General features: G+C 39.0%; 1 protein-coding gene across 5 annotated transcripts; it reads left to right on the top strand.

Annotated features, from left to right (window-relative positions):
* The first annotated feature begins 364 nt into the window (after positions 1 to 364).
* Positions 365 to 27,976, top strand: LOC120569082 (acyl-coenzyme A thioesterase 11-like). Of its 5 annotated transcripts, none has more exons than XM_039816935.1 (18): positions 548 to 729; positions 1,198 to 1,269; positions 2,969 to 3,193; positions 3,443 to 3,512; positions 3,937 to 3,997; positions 6,289 to 6,393; positions 6,694 to 6,829; positions 7,661 to 7,752; positions 8,764 to 8,825; positions 8,940 to 9,059; positions 9,246 to 9,384; positions 13,362 to 13,417; positions 14,584 to 14,650; positions 15,262 to 15,345; positions 24,204 to 24,337; positions 26,379 to 26,546; positions 27,014 to 27,140; positions 27,234 to 27,976. In XM_039816935.1, exons 3-18 carry the CDS (start codon positions 2,977 to 2,979, stop codon positions 27,471 to 27,473), a joined length of 1,878 nt encoding a protein of 625 aa, XP_039672869.1. In that variant the 5' UTR covers positions 548 to 729; positions 1,198 to 1,269; positions 2,969 to 2,976; the 3' UTR covers positions 27,474 to 27,976. The 5 variants fall into 5 exon arrangements, with proteins under 5 accessions (XP_039672871.1, XP_039672869.1, XP_039672868.1 ...); XM_039816934.1 differs by having other exon boundaries at positions 1,139 to 1,269; XM_039816933.1 differs by having other exon boundaries at positions 1,139 to 1,274.

Genomic DNA, 27,976 nt, shown 5'->3' with positions numbered 1-27,976 from the left:
AACAGATTAATAACGTCTTGGGTTTCTGTTTGCTTTGGTGTTTCGTTTTTTATTTTATTTTTTATTAATATTTTTGACAGACAGTACAACCTATGTCACCATCACAACTAACACGACATCTATATCATCCACAGTCACGTTTTACGAATACAGAAAGAAAAAAAGAAAAAAGAAAAAACATCATGTGCCTTACATTACAATACATTATTCTACTAGTCAAACACTTGCTTTGGTGTTTCTAATATTTTTCAAAGAAGGCGAACAAAATAAGCAGCCGACAAGACAGGGAGTGGAAACATAGACAGTATATAAGAGTGGAAAGGAGGGCGGGGCCCTGGTGAGAGAGATTCCGATGTGTTGTCACACAGACAATAAGCCAGGTATGGTAACACTAGTTAGTGGATTTGTAAATTGTCATCCCTTAAATCCTAGGCTATAAATTCGTGAATTGTGGGCAAGGTTGAATTTGCACAGGCTAGTAAATGTACTGTTTTTTGGATCATGTCTATATTTCTAAACTGAGTGAACCAAACTCTAATGCACTTGGAGTTCAAATGATCTTTTCGCACCACCCAAACGAACAGGACTATCCGACCAAACTGCTGAGGTGTGAGAAAAACCTAACAGTCTACGCCAAAACACACCTCAACCGACCTTAGATAGATAGAGAGATAGAGAAAGAGAGAGTTACCTGAAAAAACATACAGCACACAAAGAAGCTGCTATAAGGTAAATCAAAACATATTCTGAGTAGTCCCTGCATTTTTGTCGTATTTTGAGTTGTGTCAAGTTACCCAACGATACACACAACACACCGGAAACCAGCCGCTTTAGGAACATCTCGTGTAAATTCTGTGTTGTTTTCTAGTATTGCTATACAGGTCAATGTGTGTGTAATTCTTTTGTAGTGCATTCATTTGTGAGTGACTGTATAACTGTTACTTGAATTTCAGTTAACATTAGACTAAAGTTTTGATAACCCAAGAATATATCCCAGCTGAATCATTATTATTACTTGTAATAGTTACTTTCTCTGGGTCACAAACGTGCATGCCAGTCAAGTAATTACCAGCTAAACAAACACTGCAAGCATATGAAAATGTATCGTTTTAGTTAATAAGGTTTTTTATTTTCAAAGGTATTACCGGAACACGCTTTGATAGCGTATGTTCAACGTTTGGCTTGATACCTTCGCAGGTCCCTCATGTTAGTGAGTTACGTTACAGTCTGTGGATGGGCTGGCAAAGAGAGACTACGTTACATTGCAAAGTAAGGTAATATTTCAAAGTTATACTGCTAAACTTTCAAGCTAGTAGTAGCTAAGCTAATTTAACTGTGGAAGTTTTTTTTTCATTTTCCGTCGAGCTAGCTTTATTGCAGGCAACACTTTGGGAAAGTTACAACGTGACCTACATGGGGTATTTACCATAGACAGTACAACTGGTCTAAAGCCGCTCCCCGCTCTCGGTAAACACCTTATAACCAATACACTGGAGACTGGACCACCTAGGCTACTGGTCTTAGGATGTCCTTGTAATAGCATCCAACAGTAACGTTATTCTTTTTATAACCTGTAACTTTGTCGAGTTTGTAAAGAGTGCGTGCACTCTCACTTGTATGTTTTCCTACCTGTGTGGCTGTCATGTAACACTATTATCAATTATTTATGATGTAACGTAAACAGATGGAAACAAAATGCGTATATCTAGAAAGGCATACTTCTCAACTCACGGAACAGGGACACGTCAGTTGTGGTTGATGCTAAATCAGTTAGGATACCCCATTGAGATAAGGGTTTCTGTTGCATTTGTGATCCTCCATGAAACATTAACGTTATAAAATGTCATCTTCAAACCACCAGTCTAGTCGTGCAATGAGCTAACAGCACAAAGTCACTGAAGTTTTCTGAGAAATTGATTTTGACAAAAAAGGAAAAGCATTCATTTGTACAAGAATCATTTTACAGGAAGCATGTTGCAGTAAATTATGTTGAAATCATTGGCAGCATGAGTAAAACCCTTAACTAAAGTGCCCTGATGTGTCAGCATGGATTGAGGACATAACAATTGCCTTGGTAAGTTAAGATCAAATAGAATAGTAAATGTGTGATATTTCAGAGTTCTTCAGAAAATACAACAATATAATGTAGGTTTCATGCAAATACTGTATGTTTATTGGTGTTTACAGTAGCCTACCCTGGCCTGCATGTGTGACTATTTAGCTGTGTCAATGAATGACTTCCTAGGAAAATGGTTCCTGACAGATCTTTCTGATCTCAAATTAATTTTGTCACAAAAAGTGAATCTATTTATCTGTCAAACTGCAGGGTACTGACTGAATAACTATTCACACCAAGCCTGCAGCTATTTGTTGTTCCTTTATGCATCCAGTCATCAACATGAGCTCCAGCTCAGACAGACACTATTTTATACAGAACTGATATCCAGTAAAGATACTACATAGATCAGTTCAAACAAGTAAGAACAAGTCTCGATTCTAAGAGCCTCGCTCTGATCTTTCCCTCTTGTCCCTTTTAGTAAGTAAGTAAAATGTATTCATAAAGTGTTTTTTAACAGACATAAGTCACATGGTGCTTTACAGGAGCAAACACAAGAAACACAATACAGATTGAGAATTACTAAATAATTGAAAGTGCAGACCAGCTGCAGACCGATAAACCAATTTCCAGTCTCAACAGGTATGTCTTTATCAGATTTTTTAAAATAATCCATAGAAACCGCAAGGGTGTGTGTGTGTGTGCGTGTGCGCAAACAGTCATGCACGTGGAGAGGACTTGACCGCATGCTAAATATTTGCAGACCGAAGAGGGAAGCCCAATTCCAGAACAAGTTAAAATTGTAGATAAAATCCATGTTGTGAGAGCTGCATAAAAGGCTTCTTAAAGGTGACCAAGACAACTGATCTAAAACGGAAATTTAGGACCTTAGAAACTTTTCTCTTCCCTCAGCTTTGAAGATGAGTTCCAGATTGTCAGGTGAACCGGAGAAAGACAAGGAGGAAGATGAGGAGGAGGAGGAGGAAGAAGAAGAAGAAGAAGAAGAAGAAGAAGAGAGCGTCAACCCGACGGAGGTGAAAATGAGTCAGATAGTGATGCCCTGTCACAGCAACCATCGACAGGAGCTGAGCGTCGGAGAGCTGCTCAAATGGATGGACTGCAGTGCCTGCCTCTCTGGTGTGTGTGTGTGTGTGTGTGTGTGTGTGTGTGTGTGTGTGTGTGTGTGTGTGTGTGTGTGTGTGTGTGTGTGTGTGTGTGTGTGTGTGTGTGTGTGTGTGTGTGTGTGTGTGTGTGTGTGTGTGTGTGTGTGTGTGTGTGTGTGTGTGTGTGTGTGTGTGTGTGTGTGTGTGAGATTCAGTGAATATTAGTCATGTGATGTGTGTTGTAATGATTTAATTTGTGACATATGTCTGTTTTTATATTCAGCTGAGAGGCATGCTGGGTGTCCCTGCGTCACTGCCTCGATGGATGACATCCACTTTGAACATACCATCAGGTAACAGGAAGTGTGTGTACAGAGGCCTGGGCCCTTCTCCACTGCTAGTGTGTGTGTGTATATATTCAGTATAGGGCTGAAACTAACGATTATTTTCATTGTTGATTACTCTGTTGATTATGTTCTGGATTTATCAATTAGTTGTTTGGTCTATAAAATTTCAGAAAATGGTGAAAAATGTCAATCAGTGTTTCTGAAAGCCCAAGATGATGTCCTCACATGTCCACAACTCAAATATATTCAGTTTACTGTCAAACAGGGGTCAAGAAACTAGAAAATATGAAGATTTAAAAAAGCTGGAATCAGAGGATTTTTGTGATTGATCGATTATCAAAACAGTTGGTGATTCATTTCACAGTTTACAAGTAATCGCTTCATCTGTGCAGCTCTAATTCACTCATTCTTCCTTTGTGTCCCTGTTCAGCGTGGGTCAGGTGGTGAACATCAAAGCAAAGGTCAACAGAGCCTTCAACACCAGCATGGAGGTCAGAGAAGTTTGCATTGGGTTCTTGCAGTACATCACTTATGTTTTACATCCAGGCACTTTTAAACTGCTTTAAATAATGGTACTTATGGTACATTCATTACATTATACCAAGGGCTTGGCATTAATGTTTTTGCTCACAATTTTGTGGGAAATTATGTTTCATTTGATTCAAGTTGACTATTGTGCGCTCCAGTTTACTTTAAAGAACTAGATTTACAACCCTTTAAATGTAAATGACCACTGTAAACACCCAAATAACAAGACTAAATAAAATGTATGCTATAACACTACTTGTGTGTAAAGCTCCTTAGACAAACAAGACTAGCTTCGTATTGTGTAAGTGGTGCAGGGGAAGTGGTTTGGAGTGACCGCTCGTGTGTCACTCAAGTGAGGATTCACCGGCTGGCATGCACCCCGGCGACGAGAAGCTGAGGAGCCCAAACAAACCAAACTATGTGACGAAACACTGCAGTCGAACAACGAACGCCATGCCACCAGTAACCAGTAACATAGCTCAAACACAGCGTTCCTGGTTCAACTGGTCATGACTGTTTTCCAAGATGGGGCCCGCATGTAAACATGAACGCTACTGTCTTTATAATCTATCTTTTTAATAAACTGTCTGTATACTTAAAAAGTTCTCAATGCTTCGGTTTACATGTAGGGACCCTCTTTATGCTACCGTTGAAGTGTGGTGCTATTTTGAGCCTTGTTAGTGGTATAAAATAGCGATTTACCGTATGCCCCAAAAGCTAGCGTTACGAGCTAATCACCAGTTTGCGCTAGCTTGTTTCAAGCTAGAGACGCATTCGATTAGCATGAAAACATGTCCCAGAGAACGGTCGACTCGGTACACATATTTTATTAGCCCCTAGGTTAAGCTGGTAGCCGGAGTTGTTTTCTTAAGAAAAACGTCTGTTTCTGACCTTTCTTTACCAGAGTGGAGATGGGAAATGTCAGGTTCTCTGTGACGCTGATTCCCAGGAACCTTAAACTGTTTACTTGCTCCACCTCAGCTCCACTAATGTAGACAGGGGTGTGCCTTTACCTTCTTTTTCTTTTTTAAATCAAACAATCTGCTAGTAGGTTTTGCTGACGTTAAGCAGTAGGTTGTTGTCTGTGCACCACTCTGTAAGATTGTTAATTGGTCGGGGGTTGCAGTCGTGCGTTTACAGATTTGGCAAGAGGGGGCTAAGCACAGAGCCCTGGGGGGCTCCACTATTCAACACTAGATTGGAAGAGTCTAATATCCAGTTGCAGAGTGTAGTACTGAAGCCCAGAGTGCTAAATTTAACAATCAATTTCATGTGGGATTGTAGTGAATGCTGAGCTGATTATCAACAAACAACATTCTGATGTACAGTAGGTGTTGTTATTTTCAAGATGTGTGAGGGCTTAGTGGAGGGCAGTGGAGATGGTATCTTCTGTGGATCTGTTGGCAGGAGAAGCAAGTGCTCAAAACACTTTTCAGATTTGGGGGCAGTGCCACAGGGCGATAGTCGTTTAGACTAGACACTGCAGACTTGTTAGTTTTAGGGACGATGGTGGCTGTCGTGGGGGGGATGTTAAAAATGTCAGTGATAATATTCAAATAGCTGGTTGGCACATGTTCTTAGTAAACAGCTAGTGAAGTTATCAGGGCCAGCGGCTTTACTCATATTAACTCTCATCAGGGTTTTTATTACATCTGCTGTGGATACTGACAGTGGCCGGTCCTCTGGAGGCGTTGCAGACTTGACAGCAGACTCTTTTTTTTTTTTTAGATTAAGGCGGGCATAAAACATGTTAAGCTCATCTGGCCTCGCACATAATAGGGCTTTCATGCCACCAATGAGGGAAGGCGGAGGGGAAGTTTTTTCCGATCATAGCGCTAGGGGTATGAAGCATTTAGATAAGATAAGATTCCTTTATTGTCATCTATCTTATCTTAATCTAAATGCTTCATAACCCTATTTGCCGCCCGAGTGAACGTGCACACATTTTGCTCGCCGCCCAAAGTTGTCCAGGCTGAACTTCCGGCCGGTAACAGCTGGGGGACAGGAGCCGCTTTTTAAAGGAGCTGTACTCGAAATACTGTTTCGTGAAATACATCCGTTTTTTCACGGCCACATGCAACCGCGGCCGGACCGGCTATCAAAACAAAGAACAGACAAACTCAGATTACAACACACACACACAGAACAACACACACAGAGGGAGTGTGACTTCATTCTCTGCTCATGGCACCATTACTCCACTATATCTTTACATAGTTTGACCATATATTATCCCGGATATGTTTCATCCCAGGTGGGCATAGAGGTGAGCTGTGAGGACCTGTTCTCTGATCGTCACTGGAGGATTTGTCACGCCTACGCCACCTTTGTTACCCAGCGCACAAACACAGGAAAAAAGGTGTGTGTGTGTGGTGTGTGTACGTAAGTAAGTAAGTAAGTAAAATTTTATAGCACATTTAAAAAACGCTCCCACTGACCAAAGTGCTGTACATAGCGCATTAACCACAGAATAATAAAAATAAAATAAATACACTTACAGATCAGTGATTTAAGCTAAGAAGACATCAATAGACAAACCCTTAATTACAGACATAGCAGGGTGTGTGTGTGTGTGTGTGTGTGTGTGTGTGTGTGTGTGTGTGTGTGTGTGTGTTTATTATTAAAGGCTTTCGACACATTTATTTAAATCTGCTCACAGGTGATCTTGAAGCCCATTGTACCCCACACTGAGAAAGAGCAGGTTGAATACAGCGTGGCGGCTGAGAGACGGAGGGTCAGGATGGTACATGATGACATCATCAAAGATCTGCTCTCCGATGGGTCTAACCTGCAGGGTAGGTTTTAATGCACACTGCTACATCACAGCATACAGCATACCACAATAAACATAGCCGTTTTCCCTGATAGAGCAGATACTGCAGAGAGTTTGTAGGCTTGTTGGATGCTTTCAGCTGTTACTGAATGCTACTGTGAAAGTGAAGGACAGCAACTGAATACATACTGAGTATCAGGACTTTAACCCTTGTGTTGTCTTCCCGTCAACCTAGAAAAAAACACGAACGTTTTTGACAGTTTGTTTTTGCTTTTTCCAACGTTTTAAATTGTAAAATTTTTCTTCTACACATTTTCAGCGCTTATTTCTACGTCACATATTTTATGATATAAAACAAAAATTGAAAACTGGTCAATTTGACCCGAAGTCAACACATGGGTTAAACACAATGAAGCAGTGATGAAATATGATTGTAATCAAATACATTTGTATGACTTCACTTCATGACACTTTCTGGAAACAGTGGGCTTGTAAAAATGAATGCAAAACTATTAAAAGCACATCACTGAGCCACACTGTTACACTGGGTGGGTGACCTTCATTGCTATGAACACACACTGTATTTAATTTGGACTCAATCCCACATACACCGTCCTGCTGGCAGAAATGCTAGACCACCAAATGTGGATTAATTTGCCACTGAAAACAGTCCTCAACAATTGCGTTATACAGTGGCCAGCTCCACTCTAAAGATTAACGAATTCACTAGGAACCAATGGGTTTTCAGTGTCACGGAGAGAGTAGGGAAGTCAGAAATCATCGAGAGAAACACATTGTGTGTGTGTGTGTGTGTGTGTGTGTGTGTGTGTGTGTGTGTGTGTGTGTGTGTCAGCTGACAACTCAGCAGTAGACAATGCGGTGGCAGCAGAGAAGACCAAGGTGGAGAGTGTTGAACTGGTTCTACCCCCACATGCTAACCATCAGGTGATTTATTTATGTATCTTTCTGTCTGCCTCTCTCTGTCTGTTTATTCAGTTCAATTTTCAATTCAATTTTATTTCATGTATACAGTGTCAAATCACAACAGGAGTTATATCAGGACGCGTAGGGTAGGTCTAGACCTGGTAGCCAGTGTAGGGAATTTTGTCAAGGCCCTAAGGCCTGTCATATCTGACTCCAATTTATTAATTCCTGCGCCTTCTTACATCAGACTTAAGTTTACCAGGACACAAGGATCAATCTGAGACGAAGAGTTCAGTTAAGCAAGTTTACTGAAGTCCAGCATTTAAATCACAGCACACGTGTGGATTCACAAAATGACGAAGTTTCCCTAACTTCAGACACCAGTATACAGAGTTCAAGTCAGCAGAGTCTATGTCAAATTATGAACATTATGAACATTTCCCTCATGTTTTATCATCTCCCTTGATGAGGCGTCATCCTTCCCTCTCATTCCCCCCTCTCTCTCCCCTTTCATGTCTTCAGCTTTCTTATAAATAAAGGCCTAAAAAGGCCTAAAAAATAATCTAGAAAAAAGAGTAGGTCTAGACCACACTCTAAAATGTACAGAGACCCAACTATTCCCCCCCCAAGAGCAAGCATTTAGTGCGATAGTGGCGAGGAGAAACTTCCTTTTAACAGGCAGAAACCTCAGACAGAACCTGGCTCTTGGTTGGCGGCCATCTGTCGCAATCTCAGGAAAGAGAGGAATCTGAATTAATATATGATAATATATGGTAATCAGTGCTATAAGTGGTACTGCTTTAATTAAAATCTTTGTGTATTTTTGAGATTTTATGTCTTATTAACTTCAGTAAAACATTTTGATGTGGTGCCATTGTGCAACATAGTATAAAAGTCCATTACAGATTCAGGTATTTAATGAATTCAAAGGCTTTTACTTTTCTTGCACTCTGATGTTTCATCAGTGGTGTGCCATTACTGTCTTTGGGGGTACGTTGACTGGATCATCATCTCTGTTTATCTAAATACCAGGTGAATACATTTGGAGGGCAGATCATGGCCTGGATGGTGAATGTAGCTACAATTTCTGCCAGGTACAATCACACAGACACATTTAAAATGCTTTATTTAAATGCACCAGGGGTTACAGATGTAATGTGCTCTTTCATTGTTTTTCTTATTGTATAATCTCTCTTTTCTCTACGCAGTCGTCTGTGTCAGGCTCACCCGACTCTGCGGACCATCGACATGTTCACCTTCAGAGGACCGTCTCAGGTTGGAGACAGACTGCTGCTGAGGGCTATAGTCAACAACGCCTTCAAAAACAGGTATCAGTATGTCCATAATCCCTCATAAAGATACAGAAGATAAGATCAGATACGATAAAACCTGACTGATTTATGTGGAGGAAACAGGTCATGATAACAGCTCAGTGTTAAAAGGGTAAAGCAAAGTAATATATGAACAGAACATAAGTAGGAATTGAAAAACAAGTGAGTGTATGTGTTCTGCAGCATTGAGGTGGGGGTGCGAGCAGAAGCCCACCAGGAGGAAGGGCCTAACCGACACATAAACTCGGCCTTCATGATCTTCGAGGTTCTCGACGACCACAGGAAGCCATGCATGTTACCACGGATACGCCCCGAACCTCTGGTAAGTCAGCCAACAGAATGAACTTCTGATGAAGTTTACATTAAAGGTCCGATGTGTAGGAGTTTCTCCCATCTAGCGTTGAGATCGTATATCGCAATCAACTCTCTCGTCCCACGCAGTTCAAAGTACGTATTACAGCTACGGTAGCCTTCACGCTTCAAAAAGCCGGTCTCTTGCTCTTTTCAATATTCTTTATTCTTTTCTGGGCGAAGAAGAAGACTCCTGTTCCTGAAATTTGGATTTTGAATACATGTGGTCCTCCATGTTTCCTTCTTCAAACTTGCTGGAGCCGGGAAGCTACGATACCCGTTAGCAACATTAGCAGCACCTGTGAGTTTATCATGTGACAGCGAAGATGCGAAAGGCGGAGCAGTATGTCCTGTATGTCCCTTACTGGCTAACATATTTCAAGACGGCACATGAATATGGAGCGTCTACCTCAGTTCATGCGAATGCAAATGTAAAATTTCAAGCCAATAGGAATACTTGGAATTGATGGTGGTCGTAAATATTCATGAAAAAGGACAAGTTTGTGAACGGGCAACACAGACTTTGATAACAACTAAACACGTTACACACTGGACCTTTAAGGATGCGCAGCAAACAGCTGATCTGTCATGTGATATTACCAACGTCATTATTTTTTTGTCAAACGTGCTTTTACGCCTATTTAGCGCATAAAGTCTTTATAGACACAAGAAAAAAAGGGTGGTACTCAGTGAACCCAAGTGCAGACACTGACACAGGTAGGTGAGGTTTAAGAAGGTTTATTGTAGGTCAAAGGGAATGCAGGTGGAGTGGAGACAAGAAGACGGCTGGCTGAAGCAGAGGGGCGATGGTGGATGGCAGACTAGGCAGGATGGGTAGTCGAGGGTGAGTGGCGTGGGCGGTCGAAGTTGTACGACGGTTAGCAGGCAGGCAGATGAGAGATGATCCTGAGACACGGGAAAAGACAGTAAACGTTGGGTGCCCGGATTGCTCAGTTGGTAGAGCGAGCGCCCACATGTAGAGGTTTACTCCTCGACGCACCGGGCCCGGTTTAACTCCAACCTGCGGCCCTTTGCTGTGTGTCATTCCCCGTCTCTCTCTCCCCTTCTTATTTCTTCAGCTGTCCTGTCAATAAAGGCCTAAAAATGCCCAAAAAAAGAATAATCTTCATAAAAGACAGTAAACATCAGGCTAAAGTATGAGTTCTCTGAATTCACTTGACTAGAGAGGCCTGAAGCGTCTGACTACCACAGTTATTTAGACATCCTTTTTTGAAGTGAACTCTACTCCAAATAACTCTTAAACACTAGTCTGGGTAACGGGTAAGGTGGTAATTAGGGGGGAAATTTGCAAAAAAAGTACATAGCAACTTAAAAGACAAAATAAAGAACTAACAGATGTGATGAACATGTGCGAAGAACAGACATGAAATTAAATACAAACACTCCAATTTCAATTGAATAACATTGTTGCTAAAAAATTAAATAAAAAATAAATCTGGCAAGTCTTTCGCAAATCAACTTACACTTATCACCTCAAGCCATGAATGAGACTTTCCGCACCGTTTATAGCGAATAACCCTAACCCAACAACTATTCGATTGTTGCCCCACTTGAAATCTAAGATTCAGCCCTTAAAACGCTCTGTAGAGCTGAGAGAAGTCAGATTATAATTCTCTAAGGGGTTCGTCACCTTGACCCCTCTCACATTACACCTGTTCATTTGATCCATTGTTATTATAAATATATCGATTAGTGCAGCTTTTATGTCTCTTATTGGGAGTAGAGCTTTGATTGTAGCCCTACATTAATGTAACTGTATTAATGGCAAACAGAATATTTTCATGTTTTGAAACATTGAAATAAATTATCTTTGTCTTGGAAAATAAGCAATATAATATACTATATAGTATATATTATACAGTTTGATCTGGCTATAATATAGCCGTTGGACAGCATTATATTGGTGACGGTGAAGGTGTGGTCACTCTTTTGTGACTCTTGGAAACTGACAATTATTTATTTATTGCATTTGTTAGTCACCACGTCCCTCAAAAACAAAGGCTACAGCATACATGGCTAATAATTTCCCAGCTGTCAAATTGCAGGCCTATTAACTTGTACTTAAGTTATCACGATGTATGGGACGGATCGGCCTTGTGTTCATTGAAGCCGCTCTTATCATAATGTCCTACTGCTACATGTTGAAGTCACACTGATAAGAGTGTAGTTGCAGGGTGAAAGGTGCTATGTTTATGGGTAAACATGTTACACCATTGTATAAACCCCAAAATGTAACTATGCGCACAATTCTGAAAACTTTTAGCTCATGTATAAACAGCACAATTTGCATTATTCAGCCCACTTTGTTCACCTGGCAAACACTGGCCTTCAAAACGCCACACCTTATATTTCCAATCGTGCCAAAAAAGGTGTGTGTTCTCAGAACTCTAACAATGTTGCAGTATCAAATATAAGTTTACAGCATGACTCTGGGAAGATGGCTTTGGAGTCTCACCCATTTGGAGCTTATTGGATAAACAGATGTGCATTGTATCCTATGCTGATACAATGACTGTGTCAGTGCAATATTTATATGATACATTCACAGTATTTTATTACAATATAGCAACAGCCTTTACTGTATGTACCATACAATTGAAACCTATTTTGGGACAAACAAAACACCTTAACTTTAAAAAAGGAGACAAAGGAAACATTTTCCACACAATGTTATACATTTGAATATATAACATTGACCTCATGAAGCCAAACCATATATATTTAAATTATCACACCAGTGTGTACTCGATGCTCTGTAAGATATATTCATATGATGGCTGTGTTTTGGTGGAAATAATCAGTTTTGAGACTGACTGATCTCATGAAGTGGCGTATGTATGACACGCCAATTCGTAAGCCATTATTGGCGTGTTATCAAGACACATAGTCGCTTTTTAGCTTGTTTATCAACTCCATTTGGCCTCCATTGACTGATATTACCTTGTGATTGCGTGTGAATTTACGCCTTAGTGAGTAGTACGAAAGGGCAAAAATCTGCGTAGGGAGGTTGGTCTTTCACCCAGGAGACCGGGGATCGTGTCACGTTTCTCGTGAACCCAACCGTAGCTTTCTTCTACGATAACACGACAAGTGGCGTGTATGTTTACGTCCGCTGTATACAGCGTAGACATCCATGCGGATAGCTCAAAATGCGTACAGATAACACGCCACTTGGCTTAACCCTTGTGTTGTCTTCCCGTCAACCTTGAAAAGAACACTTTTGTTTTAGCTTTTTCCAACGTTTTAAATTGTAAAAAAAAATTCTTCTATACATTTTCAGCGCTTATTTCTACGTCCCATATTTTATGATATAAAACAAAAATTGAAAACTGGTCAATTTCACCTGAAGTTAAGAAAGTGGGCGTGTATGTTTACGCAAAGTCATGATGTCATGTTGGTTTTGAGAAGAGTGAACATGGGTTTTGAGTGCAGAGTTTCCTTTTTTGCAAGAGTTTTGTCAAGTTTTGACAACATTATTTATACTCATTTATTACTCTGTAATAAATGAGTATAAATAATGTCAGTTGGGGCATCTCACTTCTAAACCGTCTCTGTTACTAGTCAGGGAGGGTCTAAAAAAGTCACACGACCAAGTTAAAATATGGGAAAATGTAGGATGAAGTGATTTGGGAGTTTGACCTATACTAGTGATTAAAAGTCAGGATACATTGGTCTCCTCTGCTTATATTGTGACCATTCTTTCTAATGTCTCTTGTGAGACCCCCCGACTTCATGGACTAAATTGCTGGAGTGCCCCTTTTTTGAGGATAATTTAACAATGTATAAAATGATACACATAGCATCTTTAATAAAAGATTATGGGACCACTGCAACCTTAAACAGGATGAGAGGATGCAAGATGGAAAGCTGAATTAAATTATTCTTTGTCTGTGTCTTTGTCTGTCTCTCTTTGTCTTTCACATACAGGAAGGAGGGAGGAGGTTTCAAGAGGCCATAGCTAGGAAAAAGATCAGATTGGACAGGTAACCTGGCTGTCTATTCGTGTGAAGAGCACATACATTCTTAGCTTATAAATCCACTTCTGTGTCAGAGGTGATACTCACTTCAGTCTCTAAAAATAAGGGAGATTGAACTTTTCAGGAAAGAGCACAATCTACAGAAATGTCACTATGCAGTAACAGCCCTCTGCAGTGTGTAGAAATGGGCATCACACATACACGCATGAAACATGTAAATATTGGTCAAGAGCAGCGATTCTCAACCTGGGGGTCGCTAGATAATTTCTGAAAAAAAAATGAAATTACATATTCTAGACTGGGGAATGTTTTTTACATTACTGTGTGAGTTTGGTACATTTCATGTGTTATATTGAGAGCTTCATTTGTAAATCAGGAGGTCATGGAACACAGAAAGGGGTCTGAAGGCGGGTCGGGGGGGGGGGAGAAAAAGTCACAAACGCATTCAAAATTGTCAGAGCCTGGAGCACGTTGGACAAGGCTAGGTGCTAAGCTGCTAAAACTAAAACTAAACTAAACTGTCTTTAAAGGGATACGCCACCGTTTGTTGAAATAGGGCTTATCACGGTCTCCCCTGGCTGTAGATAGGTGGGCCAACACATCTTTTGTCTCAGTGCAAGTAATTAGGTTGTTTTTTTGTCTTTTGTTGGCTCACTTTTACTCACAACATGCTAACCGGCAACATAGGATTCCATTCACTACGCTTAGCTAACTAGCGGCGGCGCTGCCGGTGTTGCACCGGACTAAAACGATGCATACACAAAAAATGCGTTGGCCCACCTATCTCCAGCTAGGGGAGACCGTGATAAGACCTATTTCAACAAACGGTGGCATATCCCTTTAAAGCATAAACAGAGCATCACAAAAAATCCTCAAAATCAGCAGGGGGAGGCCTGCAGAAACAGCGGTTTACACCGGTTTGCAGCTCTCTTTCTCATTGTTGAGGGGTTGGGGGGGTCGCGAACACCTACCTTATTATTCTGGGGGCGTCACGACTCAAAAAGGTTGAGAACCACTGGTCTAGAGCATACCTCAGATACCTCAGTATCAAACCTTGAGCCCATAGTAGACAGTGTTTCAGTAGATATAGCCTAGATACATATATTTATCACCCAGATCTGACATTACAATTAAATTGTCAAAAATGCGTGATTGTTCTCCTTTTGTTTCAGAAAGTACATCATTTCACGCAAGCAGGGCGAGGTCCCTCTGTCTGTACCATGGAACCCCAGAAACCAGGTGGCGACTCACTCAGGACTATGAACATGTGCATGTGCTGTGATAAATAAGACATTTACTACAGCTCATCCCTGTGAAACCATGTAAACATGTGGAGAGGAATGGGCACACAGAGAGTGACACACACCAGTTTGCTGGCTGGACTTTGAGATCTTTTGGCACAACTTTGTTTGTTTTTTTAGTTTTTTCGCCACTACACTAACTGGTCAACAATGTCGTAGTGTTGGGTCACTAGGAAGGCACTGGATGCTTCCATTCAGTGACTGAGCTGCCAGCTGCCCTCTGGAGCTCTTTGGTACATACAAAAAAACATATGACGCGGACAACACTTGTGTTGTGTGTCCAGTTATTTTTCTCACACAAAAAGAGCCATCATAGACCACAACATGACAGAGGGTCAGCTTCTTAACAATGCTACTAGAGTCCAACTGGCATTTAGAAATGTACACTTTTTGTACGATATAATAGTAGAATTTTGTGATTTTCATGAGATGGCAAAGCACAATCAGAGGAGTAGCATCAGGGCCCAGTATTGAAATGGTGTTTCCTGCTCCCTGTGCATGGTTCTGTGTTTGTTTGCTAATGCATATGTATGTTGCATGTGTTTCCAGGTGTATCTGAGCTATAACAATGTTTCAGCTCTGAAGATGTTGGCTGCTAGAAACAACTGGCGCCTCAGCTCTGAGAAAGACAAGGTATCTGCTGGGAGTTTTTTTGTTTGACGTATGATATATATATTTTTTCTTTTCCTCATAAGGAGCTGGATATTTCAATCGATTATTATTATTTTTATTTTTTATTCCACAAAAAATCAGGCCTAACCATCAGATAGGAAATGCATTTCCTGCAGAAAATGAAAAATAAATGAACTCCAACATTTAGTGGCAAAATCCACTGTTATGTCTACAAAATTATTTTAGATATATTATAAGTTTAGCTAGCTTGCAAACACTGAGGATAGCCTACCGAAGTTGAGTTAGCCAATGTCGTTAGCAATGCTAGCTAACGTTAGTTTGCTAGCTGTATATGGATGCTTTCAACGGTTTGTTTGAATTCTGCATTAGCAAAACACTTTTATTTTTTTATAAAATTATAAATCTTTACCCGGACAAGTGACTTCTTGTGCATGGACAAGTGAAACGTAAATGTACTTGTCCAAAGGGCAAGTGCCTCAAAAAGTTAATGTCAAGCCCTGTTCATAGTATAGTTTGTCAAAAACGGTCGGAAATTAGTCATAGCATAGTATGACGAAAAAAAGTCATATAATAGTCATAGTATAGTACATCGAAAAAAGTCATAGTATGTCAAAAAAAAGGGATAACAAAGTCATGAATAATATGTCAAACAGTGATGAAAAGTCATAGTATGCTATATAAAAAAAGTGATAAAAAAGTCAGTATAGTATGTCAAAAAAAAAGTCATAGTATAGTATGTCGAAAAAAGTGAGAGTAAGGTCTTTACAGACCGCAAGTTCAGGTATCGGTATCGTGAAGCAAAAAATGGTATCGGACCATCTCTAATAAAAACTAGCAAAAATAATGAGTTACTTGAGCATCCTTCCTTATTGACAACTCAATTCAATTTCAATTAAATCAATGTAATCAGAGTGACAGAAAAAAGTCAGTATAGTATGTCAAAAAAAGTCATAGTATAGTATGTCGAAAAAAGTGATAAAAAAGTCATAGTATAGTATGTTGAAAAAAAGTCATAGTATAGTATGTCGAAAAAGGTGATAAAAAAGTCAGTATAGTATGTCGAAAAAAGTGATAAAGTCATAGTATAGTATGTTGAAAAAGAGTGATAAAAAAGTCATAGTATAGTATGTCGAAAAAAGTGATAAAGTCATAGTATAGTATGTTGAAAAAAAGTGATAAAAAAGTCATAGTATAGTATGTTGAAAAAAGTGATAAAAAAGTCATAGTATAGTATGTCGAAAAAAGTGATAAAAAAGTCATAGTATAGTATGTTGAAAAAAGTGATAAAGTCATAGTATAGTATGTCGAAAAAAGTGAGAGTAAGGTCTTTACAGACCGCAAGTTCAGGTATCGGTATCGGGAAGCAAAAAATGGTATCGGACCATCTCTAATAAAAACTAACAAAAATAATGAGTTACTTGAGCATCCTTCCTTATTGACAACTCAATTCAATTTCAATTAAATCAATGTAATCAGAGTGACAGAAAAAAGTCAGTATAGTATGTCAAAAAAAGTCATAGTATAGTATGTTGAAAAAAGTGATAAAGTCATAGTATAGTATGTTGAAAAAAAGTGATAAAAAAGTCATAGTATAGTATGTCGAAAAAAGTGATAAAGTCATAGTATAGTATGTTGAAAAAAGTGATAAAGTCATAGTATAGTATGTTGAAAAAAGTGATAAAGTCATAGTATAGTATGTTGAAAAAAAGTGATAAAAAAGTCATAGTATAGTATGTCGAAAAAAGTGATAAAAGTCATAGTATAGTATGTTGAAAAAAGTGATAAAAGTCATAGTATAGTATGTTGAAAAAAGTGATAAAAAAGTCATAGTATAGTATGTTGAAAAAAGTGATAAAAAAGTCATAGTATAGTATGTTGAAAAAAGTGATAAAAAAGTCATAGTATAGTATGTCGAAAAAAGTCATAGTATAGTATGTCGAAAAAAGTGATAAAAAAGAATAGTGTCTTGAAAAAAGTGGATAAAAAGTCATGGGGTGGAGATGGTTGAGTGGCGGATAAAAACAGATGGAGGTGGATGGAAACAGAGGAGGTCGGAGAAGGGGTGTCTGGTTAGGTGATAGCATGGGTCTGAAAAGATTTAAAAAGTTCAGCATTAGCATGCCGTATCCAGAAAGATAAAGCCCATAGCATGGTCCAGCGCGATTGTGCCCGGTGACAATCGAGTGCTGATTAAAAAGTTCATGATAGCATGGTCCAGCGATAAAGTTCATAGTGACAGTTACTGCGCTGATAAAACAAGCATTGGCATTGTCCAGGCGTGATTGAACACGACAGCATGTCGAGCGCTGATTAAAAACAGAGCATACCGAGGCTGATTTAAAAACACAGTTATTAGCATCCAGGATAAAAGCCCGAAGATAGTGATGTCCAGGCGCTGCGCTCCAGCATTGGGCATGTCCAGTACGATTAAAATTCATTAGCGACATATGGTCGATGCGTGATTGGCACCATTAGGCATGTCGAGTGCGTTCATTGACAGCATTGTCCAGTGCTGATTAAAAGTTCACAGATACATTGCCGGAAAGTGCTGTGATTGCGTTCAGGTGACATATTGTCGAGTATGATTAAAAGTTCATAGCATATACGTCCGGCGCTGGATTAAAGCGTTCATAGTGACGGTCCGAAGGATTGTGCTCAGCGATAGCATGTCGAGCGCTGACAAAAGTCTGGCATTGCCGAGGCATGGACAAAGTTCATGAAGCGGTCCAGTGCAAGGGATTGAAAAAGTCCACGGTATTGGCATATCCGCATGGATTGGGCGTTCAGGCATTGGCATTATCCCAGCGATTAAAAGCTCATTAGCATAGGGCTGTCAGAGTGCATGATTTAAAAAGCTCCATAGTGACAGCATGTCGAAAAGGATAAAAAGTTCAGTTAGTATTAAGTACGGGTTCAGTATGATTGTGTCGGCGGTATTAGTGGTTGCCGAAAGGATAAAAAGCCCCATAGCATATGCTCGAAAGCGATAAAAAGTTCATATTAGTATGGTCTAAAAAGTGATTAAAGCCCATAGTATAGCATGTTGAAAAGCAGATTAAAAAGCCCATAGTATTAGTTCGAAAAGCGATTAGCCCATAGGCATATTGCCGAGCATGGATTAAAATCATAGCATATCTTAGCGCGATTGTGCCAGGTTCATGGCATAGGCATGCCGAAAAAGCGGATAAAGCCCATAGCATAGTGGTTGAAAGGATAGTGCCCAGTACGTCCGTGCGATAGTCCAGGCGATGTCGAGCGCGACGTTCAGCATGTCGGGAGTGCCAGATGTTCCATAGCTGGCATGTCCGCGCCAGATTACATTGGTACGTCCCAGTGCCGATTGCCCAGTGATAGTACGTCCAGTGCTGATTTAAAAGCATTAAGTATGTCGGAAGCACCAGTGGATAGCATGTCGAGCGATGCCCATAGCATTATCCAGCGCAGATTAAATAGGTCCATAGCATAGCATTGCCGAGCGCTGACAAAGCGATATTAGCATGCCGAAAAGGATAAAAGCCCCATAGTGACATTGCCGAGTGCCGATGCAATCCATTAGCATAGCATGTCGAAAGCGATTAAAAGTCCATAGCGATAGTACGTCGTGAAAAGGACAGTTCGAGGATAACATGTTGAAAGTGCTGCTGATTAAAAAAATTCATAGTGCATATAAGGTCTGCGTGATTAAAAAAGCCCAGGCATAGTGGCGTCCGGTGCGATTGGTGTTCATAGTTAGGCATGTCGAGTGTTCAGGTGATATTGGCCTGGCGGATGGAAAAGCCCAGCGTCCAGTGCTGATTAAACAAGTGATGGCATGGTCGAAAAGCGATTAAAAAGCCCATAGCATTAGCATTGTCCGAAAAGCGATAAAGCCCCATATTAGCATAAGCCGAGCGATTAAAAAGCCCATTAGCATAGCATGGTTGAAAGCGATTGCGCCCAGATATACGGTCTTAAAAAGATTAAAAAAGTCATGGTGCATATCGAGTGCTGATAAAGCCCATAGTAGTTAGTATAACGGTGAGTATGGGTCTCTTTACAGACCTTCAAGTTCAGGCTATCGGTTTTCGGGAAGTAAAAATGCTATCGACCATCTACAATAAAACTCAACAAAATAATGAGTTACTTGAGCGATCCTTCCTTATTGACAACTCATAATTCAATTTCAATTAACTCAATGTGAACGCAGAGTGACAGAAAAAAAGTCAAGTGGCTAGTATGTCAAAAAGTCATAGTATAGTAGTATGTTGAAAAAAATTGATAAAGTCATAATTATGGTATGTTGAAAAAAGTGATAAAAAAGCTTTCCATAGTATGAGTATGTCGAAAAAAAGTGATAAAAGTCATAGTGATGAGTGATGTTGAAAAAGTGATAAAATAATAGTATAGTATGTTGAAAAAAGTGGATAAAGTCATAGGAGTATGGTATGTTGAAAAAATTGATAAAAGTCTATAAGTATAGTGTATGTCCGAAAAAAGAGTGTAAAATCATAGTATGAGTATGTTGCCAAAGAGTGATGACAAGATCATGAGTGATGGTGTGTTGAAAAAAGTGATAAAAAGAGTCATGGTATGAACATGACTGAAAAAAATTGATAAAAAATCATAAGTTGGTATGTTGAGAGCGTGATAAAAAAACATGGTATGGTATGTCGAGAAAAAAAGCGATTGCATCCAGGTAATTATGTGGAAAAAGACCATTAGTAATAGGTGGTCGCTTAAGTATAATTATGTGAAAAAAAGTGATATCCGGATGGCGTTCATTAGTGACAGTATGAGTATGTTGAATAAAGCCCAGATATTAAGTCGAGTGCTATAGTATAGTGATGTTTGAGCGCGATAAAGTGTGATAGCAATGTCTAGTGTGTTTAGAAAAAAAGCCCATAAAGTTATAGTATGGTATGTCCAAAAAGACCATTAAAAGTCATGAGTATAACGGTAGTGTCAGAAAAAAAAAAGGCTCATGAGTATGGTCCAGTGCTGGAAAAAGTCCATAAGTCTTGCGTATGGTTATGTGGAGATAAAGTGCTGGCGTCATGGTATAGTATGTCCAAAAAAGTGATAAAGTCCCATGAGTTGCCGAGTGTGTCAAAAAAGTGTTCCAGGAAGTATAATTATGGTATTGGTCCGAGAAAAAAGGTGCATCACAGTTCATGGTCGGAGTGCTGTTGAAAAAAGTGTCCAGAGTCATGAGTATCCGGTGTAATAGTTCAGAGCATAGTATTGCTGAGAGCTTGACGCGTTAATAGCTGACATATTTTCGGAGTACGATTGAGTTCAGTCATGAGTATGGTATGTTGCAAAAAAGGGATAAAAAGCCCATGAAGGTATGAGTATGGTCCAGAGCGCGCGATAAAAAACATAGTATTAGAAAAAAGTGATAAAAAAGTCATAGTCTGGTATGTGAAAAAAGGGATAAAAAAAGCATAGTATGAGTATGTTGAAAGTGATAAAAACCCAGTGTATAGTATGTTTCTGAGAAAAAAAGTGATAAAAAAACATAGGTATGATAGCATGGGTCCGTGAAAAAAGGGTAAAAAAGTTCAATAGTGATAGTATGTTGAAAAGTGATTAGTGTTCATAGTGATGTATGTTGAGAAGAAAAGTGTAAAAAGCATGAGTATGAGTATGTGAAAAAGGGATAAAAAAGCCTAGTATAAGTATCTTCGAAAAAAAAAGTGAAAAGATCATAGTATAGTATGTTTGAAAAAAAAGGTGATTAAAGTCATAATTATCAGTATGGTTGAAAAAAAGGGTAAAAGTCATAGGTATGGTCTGTGAAAAAGGGATAAAAAAGTCATGGTATGGTATGTGAAAAAGGGATAAAAAAACATATATTATGGGTATCTGAAAAAAGGTGATTAAAGTCATAGTGATAGTATGTTGAGAAAAAAGTGATAAAAAAATGAGTATAGTATGTTGAAAAAAAAAGTGGATAAAAAAAGTCCATAGTATAGTATATGGTGAAAAAGTGATAAAGTTCATAGTATGGTTGTTGAAAAGTATGATAAAAAGTCATAGTAGTAGTGTAGTATAATAAAAGAAGTCATAGTATAGTATGCCGGAAAAAAGTGATTACAAAAAAGTCAAGAATATTTGGTTGAAAAAAAGTGATTAAAAAAGTCATAGTGATAGTATGTCGAAAAAAAAGTGATAAAAAGCCCTAGTATGTTGAATAAGTGATAAAGTCAGTATAGTATGTCCAAAAGTGATAGTTCATATTGCCGGAAAAGTTGATAAAAAAGTCATAGTATTAGTGATGTTTGAAAAAAAGTGATAAAGTCATAGCATAGTATTGTCAAAAAGTGATAACAAGTATTAGTATGGTGAAAAAAGTGATAATAAAACCATAGTGATAATCGAAAAAAAGGATAAAGTCATAGTATAGTATGTTGAAAAAGTGATAAAAAAGTCCATAGTATAGTATGTTGAAAAAAGTGATAAAAAACAGTTTATCGAAGTAGTGGTGAAAATATCTGGTATATATAGCATGTTGAAAAAAGTGATAAAAAAGTGATAGTATAGTATGTTGAAAAAGTGATAATGTTGAAAAAGGATAAAAAAATAATAGTGTAGTGTTATGAAAAGTGATAAAAAACATAGTAACGTATTTGAAAAGCATAAACATAGATATATTGAAAAAGTGATAAAAAGTCATAGTATAGTATGTTGAAAAAAGTGATAAAAGTCATAGTAGTAGACGGCTAAAAAAGTGATAAAAAAGTCATAGTATAGTATGTCGAAAAAAGTGATAAAGTCATGGTATAGTATGTTGAAAAAAAGTGATAAAAAAGTCATAGTATAGTATGTAGAAAAAAGTGATAAAGTCATAGTATAGTATGTTGAAAAAAAGTGATAAAAAGTCATAGTATAGTCGAAAAAAGTGATAAAGAAGTCATAGTATAGTATGTTGGAAAAAAGTGATAAAAAGTCATAGTATAGTCGAAAAAAGTGATAAAGAAGTCATAGTATAGTATGTTGAAAAAAGTGATAAAAAAGTCATAGTATAGTATGTTGAAAAAAGTGATAAAGTCATAGTATAGTATGTCTAAAAAAGGGGATAAAGTCATAGTATAGTATTTCGAAGAAAGTGATAAAAAAGTCATAGTATAGTATGTTGAAAAAAGTGATAAAAAAGTCATAGTATAGTATGTCGAAAAAAGTGATAGTAAGGTCTTTACAGTGATTGGACCCTTTGGGATTTGAACACTCAACCTCCTGTCTTCCAAACATTCTCATATCACTCTAAGCTATCTAACCTGACAGAAAAGGTATGTTTTTGGCATATTTGTCTCTTTCACTTAATAGATTGGACCTCAAAACTTAATGAAGCATATAAGATTCAATCTTCTGTCCTCCATCAATCTCTTAACACTATAAGCTATCTGAACTCACACAAAAGCTAAGTTCTTTGCATATTTGTCTCTTTTGCTAGTGTATTGGACCTCAAAACTTACAGAAACACATGTGATTTGATCACCCACCCTTCTGTCTTCCAGTCCTTCTCTTATCACTCTAAGCTATCTGACCTGACAGCAGGTTGTCATTTTGGCTGATTTGTCAAATTCACTTAGTTTATTGGACCTCAAAACCTCCTGAAACATGTAAGATTTAAGCACTCAATCTTCTGTCTTACAGTGATCACCTTATCACTCTAAGCAATCTGACCTGACACAAAGTTTATGTTTTCATAAAAAAGTCATAGTCATAGCATGTCAATAAAAGTCATTGTATAAAAAGTGATAAAAAGTCATAGTTTAGTATGTCGAAAAAAGAGATTAAAAAGTCATAGTGTAGTATGTCGAAAAAAGTGACAGAAAAAGTCATAGTATAGTATGTCGAAAAAAGTCATAGTATAGTATGTCGAAGAAAGTGATAAAAAAGTCATGTTATAGTATGTCTTAGAAAGAGTCTTGCACACTCACCATTACGCAAGCAATAATTTATTTAGAAAATACAACGTTTCGATCTTGATAAAGGTCTAAGACTGAAACGTTGTATTTTCGAAATAAATTATTACCGATACCAGTATCGGTATCGCCTCTGATACTGTCTAAAACGCTGGTATCGGTATCGGGAAGTACTGGAGTTTATGCACCGATCCGATACCACATGATAAAGCCCTGAAGAAAATCTACGTTAAAGTAGTTTTATTTATGTTCTTTTTCCGTTATAACTGACCGTCAAACTGGAGAATAAAAGAAAGTTCTGTGGCGTTCATTGTTTGTGTTTGTTTATGTTTCACAAAGAGTTTAACCTGAGCCAGACCGACAACAAAGAAATCATATCACATCCATACAGGGATAGTAGTATACAGCTGTTAAAACATAATAAAATATATGACACACTGGTATCGGATCGGTACTCGGTATCGGCCGATACGCAAGTTCAGTTTATCGGAATCGGTATCGGGAAGCAAAAAATGGTATCGGACCATCTCTACATCAAAACTAACAAAAATAATAAGGTGCTTGAGCTTCCTTCCTTATTGAAAACTCAATTAAATTTAAATCAATTTCAATTAAATCAATGATCTCTCAGAGTAATCAGAGTGACAGAAAAAAAGGCACAAAACAAAAACATTAATTTCCATAAAGAAATAAGCCAGCCAGTATCTTGAGCTCCCCTTTGGCCTATCCTCCCTATTAAATACATAACTTCTTACCAGCGTTCACTTTTATTAAACCTTTTCCACCTTTCAACATGTTTTTTTTTCCATCTTCAATTGTATTTACAATAAATCCTTCCCAAATATAGCAACGTTTAATAAACCTTTTTAAATTAAGTTGATATTCAAGGGGTGCACATCATCGGCATTAAAAATAAATGTTATTTTTTTCCATGTGTTTATTTGTTCCCAGGTTCGTCTTTACACCCTGGAGCAGAAGTCCACGTTGAGCATCAGGGTGGAATCAGAGGTGGACGTTCCTGCTCACAGAGCCTTCTGTCTGCTGGCGGAGATGAGCAACAGGCCGAGCTGGGACACACATTATCAGTAATACTATTTGTCTAAAATGCAAAAAACTTCTCACAATCTCAAATCTCACAAAGACACAAATTCGCACAAAAAGATCCTTTCATCTTCATGTGAAGAATCCAGATATAGTGTAGTGTAGTTCGGTTTGAGTTCATTCTTCAGTGCACAAGTATTGATCCTTGCATCCTACAATTTACTGAACTCAAATAGCCGTATTTGTTTAATTTCGTCTGGACTCTGATTTCTGGCAGGCAGCTATAGGAGTGTGGCCCAATAGGAACACAGGTCACACTTTGTGTGGATGATGCAACAGGATGTGTCAATGCAAAGTCTTTAAAGTTTCAGGTAATAAAGCAGCGTGAAAAATAACCTATACATATTCAGTGCCTGAGTTGAGGTATGTTCTCCTAATGTTGTAATAGGGTCAGGTGGCTGCGCAAGGCCAGGTGATAGTCTGCGACAAAACCCAATTTAAAACCATAACTTAAAGTGCTCATATTATGCTCATTTTCAGGTTCATCATTGTGTTTAGAGGTTGTATCAGAAAGGTTTACATGGTTTAATTTTCCAAAAACACCATACATTTGTTGTACTGCACATTGCTGCAGCTCCTCTTTTCCCCCTGTGTGTTGAGCTCTCTGTTTTAGCTACAGAGTGAGACATCTCACTTCTGTTCCATCTTTGTTGGGAGTCGCACATGTGCAGTAGCTAGGTAAGGACTACTAGCCAGTCAGAAGCAGAGTATGAGGGCGTGCCCTGACAGTACCTAGGTAAGGACTACTAGCCAGTCAGAAGCAGAGTATGAGGGCGTGCCCTGACAGTACCTAGGTAAGGACTACTAGCCAGTCAGAAGCAGAGTATGAGGGCGTGTCCTGACAGTACCTAGGTAAGGACTACTAACCAGTCAGAAGCAGAGTATGAGGGCGTGTCCTGACAGTACCTAGGTAAGGACTACTAGCCAGTCAGAAGCAGAGTATGAGGGCGTGTCCTGACAGTACCTAGGTAAGGACTACTAGCCAGTCAGAAGCAGAGTATGAGGGCGTGCCCTGACAGTACCTAGGTAAGGACTACTAACCAGTCAGAAGCAGAGTATGAGGGTGGTGTCCTGACAGTACCTAGGTAAGGACTACTAACCAGTCAGAAGCAGAGTATGAGGGCGGTCCTGACAGTACCTAGGTAAGGACTACTAACCAGTCAGAAGCAGAGTATGAGGGCTGTCCTGACAGTACCTAGGTAAGGACTACTAACCAGTCAGAAGCAGAGTATGAGGGCGTGTCCTGACAGTACCTAGGTAAGGACTACTAACCAGTCAGAAGCAGAGTATGAGGGCGTGTCCTGACAGTACCTAGGTAAGGACTACTAGCCAGTCAGAAGCAGAGTATGAGGGCGTGCCCTGACAGTACCTAGGTAAGGACTACTAACCAGTCAGAAGCAGAGTATGAGGGTGTGCGATGCTAGCAGCTAGGCGAGCATTATAACGTTTGTTACAAAGTGACGCACGTTTGTCTCTGAAGTAAAGACTACAGTAGAGCTGTTTGGAGCAGTTGGTGAACAGGGTTTTCTGTTGGAGATGGTAAGTCCCTTTGGGGGGGGGGGGGACTTTGGGCTTTTTCACTTTGTTAACCGATTACATGCACAAAAAAGATATATAATAATCATTTATACTTTATTAATCCAGCAGGGGAAATTACAATGTTTTCACTCTGTTGTTTATTGTTATACACATTACACACAGGCCTGAATTACACACACATTTTCCTATAAATGAAAGGTAAAAATATGAGCACTTTAAGTAATAGTCTGCGTCAAAACCCAATTTAAAACCATAACTTAGTTTATGCTAAGCTAAGCAGCTGCTGGCTGTAGCTCCATGTTTATCGTGATATCTTCTTATCTAACTCTCAGCAAGAAAATGAGAAAAATAGAATTTCCCCAAAATGTAGAACTATTCCTTTAACAGCATTATTTTTCTTTTTTTTTTTTTTTTTATTTCAAATAAACTACATTTCTATCATCCCCCCTCATCAGTGGTATCTCTCTGTGTCCTCTCCTAAATCAGGAAATGTGAGCTCATTCACCAGGTGGACGAAGATGACTTCCTGTATCGAGTGGTGACCCCATCGGTGCATCGCGGCCGGGTCGGTTCCCCGACCTCAGGCCGTCAGGGAGAAGGGATCCTCCAGGACTTCATCCTGTTGGCATGCAAGAGGAAGCCGTGTGGCAGCGGGTCAGTACCACGACAGGTCAACAGGTCCAAACCAGGGGTCCCCACTACATATATTATATAAAATAAGAGTTGCATATAATTAACTGGGGCCTACAATAACGTAAAAGGCGACCTAAAGCCTTCACACATACCTTTTCATTGTGCATACAATACTAAGCTTTTAAAATAAAAATGGTTGGCATATTCATATAGTTTACATCATGTTTTAATGTTAAAATGTGGCACAGTGAATCCTTATTCTTTATCTGTGGATGGCTACCTTAGCAATAGGCCAGTAAGCCTAACATCAATGTTGTGTACACATGAAAAAAATGTTGTATTCATATAAATGTATATTTATTTTACTATCAAACAATAATGTGGAGGCCCCCTGTTGAAGATCTCTGGTCTAAGCCACAGCTCAAAAGTCAGACCCCTCTGTCTTTCAGGATGAACTGTCAGTTCTTGTTTGGTGTTTTCCTCCTCAGAGATCCATACGTCATCGCACTGCGCTCAGTGTCCCTCCCCACTCACCCTCCCACTGAAGGGTATAACCGAGGAGAGGTCCTGTGTGCTGGATTCACCATACTGGAGGCCAAAAACAACATGTCCCTGGTAATACTCTTAGCCATTTTAGCTGATTAAACAGGTGAATATTTACACACAGTCTTAACAATCTTCACCATTGTTACTTGGATCTTTTTCCAGATCAGTTACTACAACCAGGCGTCTCCAGAGGTCCTTCCTTACATCTCCACCGATATTGCCGGCCTCTCCTCCTCCTTCTACCACATCTTCTGCTCCTGCAGCCAATACTTGACCAGGAACAGGCTGCAGCCCGCCCCCGAGGTGAAAACCGGCCAATACCAGGCCACGAATACAGACATTCCCACCTGTCAGACTGAAGCTGACAGTCTGTCAGTGGCTCTCCACAGCACCCCCCTGTAGACGGCCAGTGGTACCTTCCGGGCCAGTTTACGTAGCCAAGTGTTGAGTGAGCTCAAGCTTACATGGTACTATTAACACTGCCACAAGTGTTCAGTGAACAAAAGGTGATATTTACATAAAAACATTTTTAACTAAGGTATTCAAATAGAGAATCTAAAGATCACAATAACAAACTATGCCTCACACACTTAATGTTCACTCTAATGTTCAACCAGTCTGATGTAAACCAGACCTGATTTAAAAAAAAGGCTCATTTATTTTTCATTGTTTTGACACAAATTAAACATATTGTGTGTCACCGATGGTCAGAATTGTTTATTTTGCAAATCTATGGTAAATGGTCCTTTAAAGTACAAACACTAACAGGGGCATTAAGTGGTAAGAGACTTGTCTCCATTTGTTGACTGCAAATCACACAATGTAACATCTGTCTTTTGATAAAAAACATTGATGCTTCATTAAGTGCTTTCATAGGATTTTTAATAAAAATGTTTTTAACAGAA

The sequence above is a fragment of the Perca fluviatilis genome, chromosome 11 (assembly GCF_010015445.1).
Source record: "Perca fluviatilis chromosome 11, GENO_Pfluv_1.0, whole genome shotgun sequence".
NCBI classification, from domain to species: domain Eukaryota; kingdom Metazoa; phylum Chordata; class Actinopteri; order Perciformes; family Percidae; genus Perca; species Perca fluviatilis.
This window is presented reverse-complemented; position numbering and strand designations above follow the sequence as displayed.

Excerpts from the sequence above, each read along its gene's own strand:
- LOC120569082 (XM_039816937.1), top strand. The coding sequence starts at position 2,977 with ATGAGTTCCAGATTGTCAGGTGAACCGGAGAAAGACAAGGAGGAAGAT. Across the intron at positions 9,060-9,245 it reads AACAACGCCTTCAAAAACAG|CATTGAGGTGGGGGTGCGAG; the intron begins GTATCAGTATGT and ends TGTGTTCTGCAG. Across the intron at positions 9,385-13,361 it reads GGATACGCCCCGAACCTCTG|GAAGGAGGGAGGAGGTTTCA; the intron begins GTAAGTCAGCCA and ends TTTCACATACAG.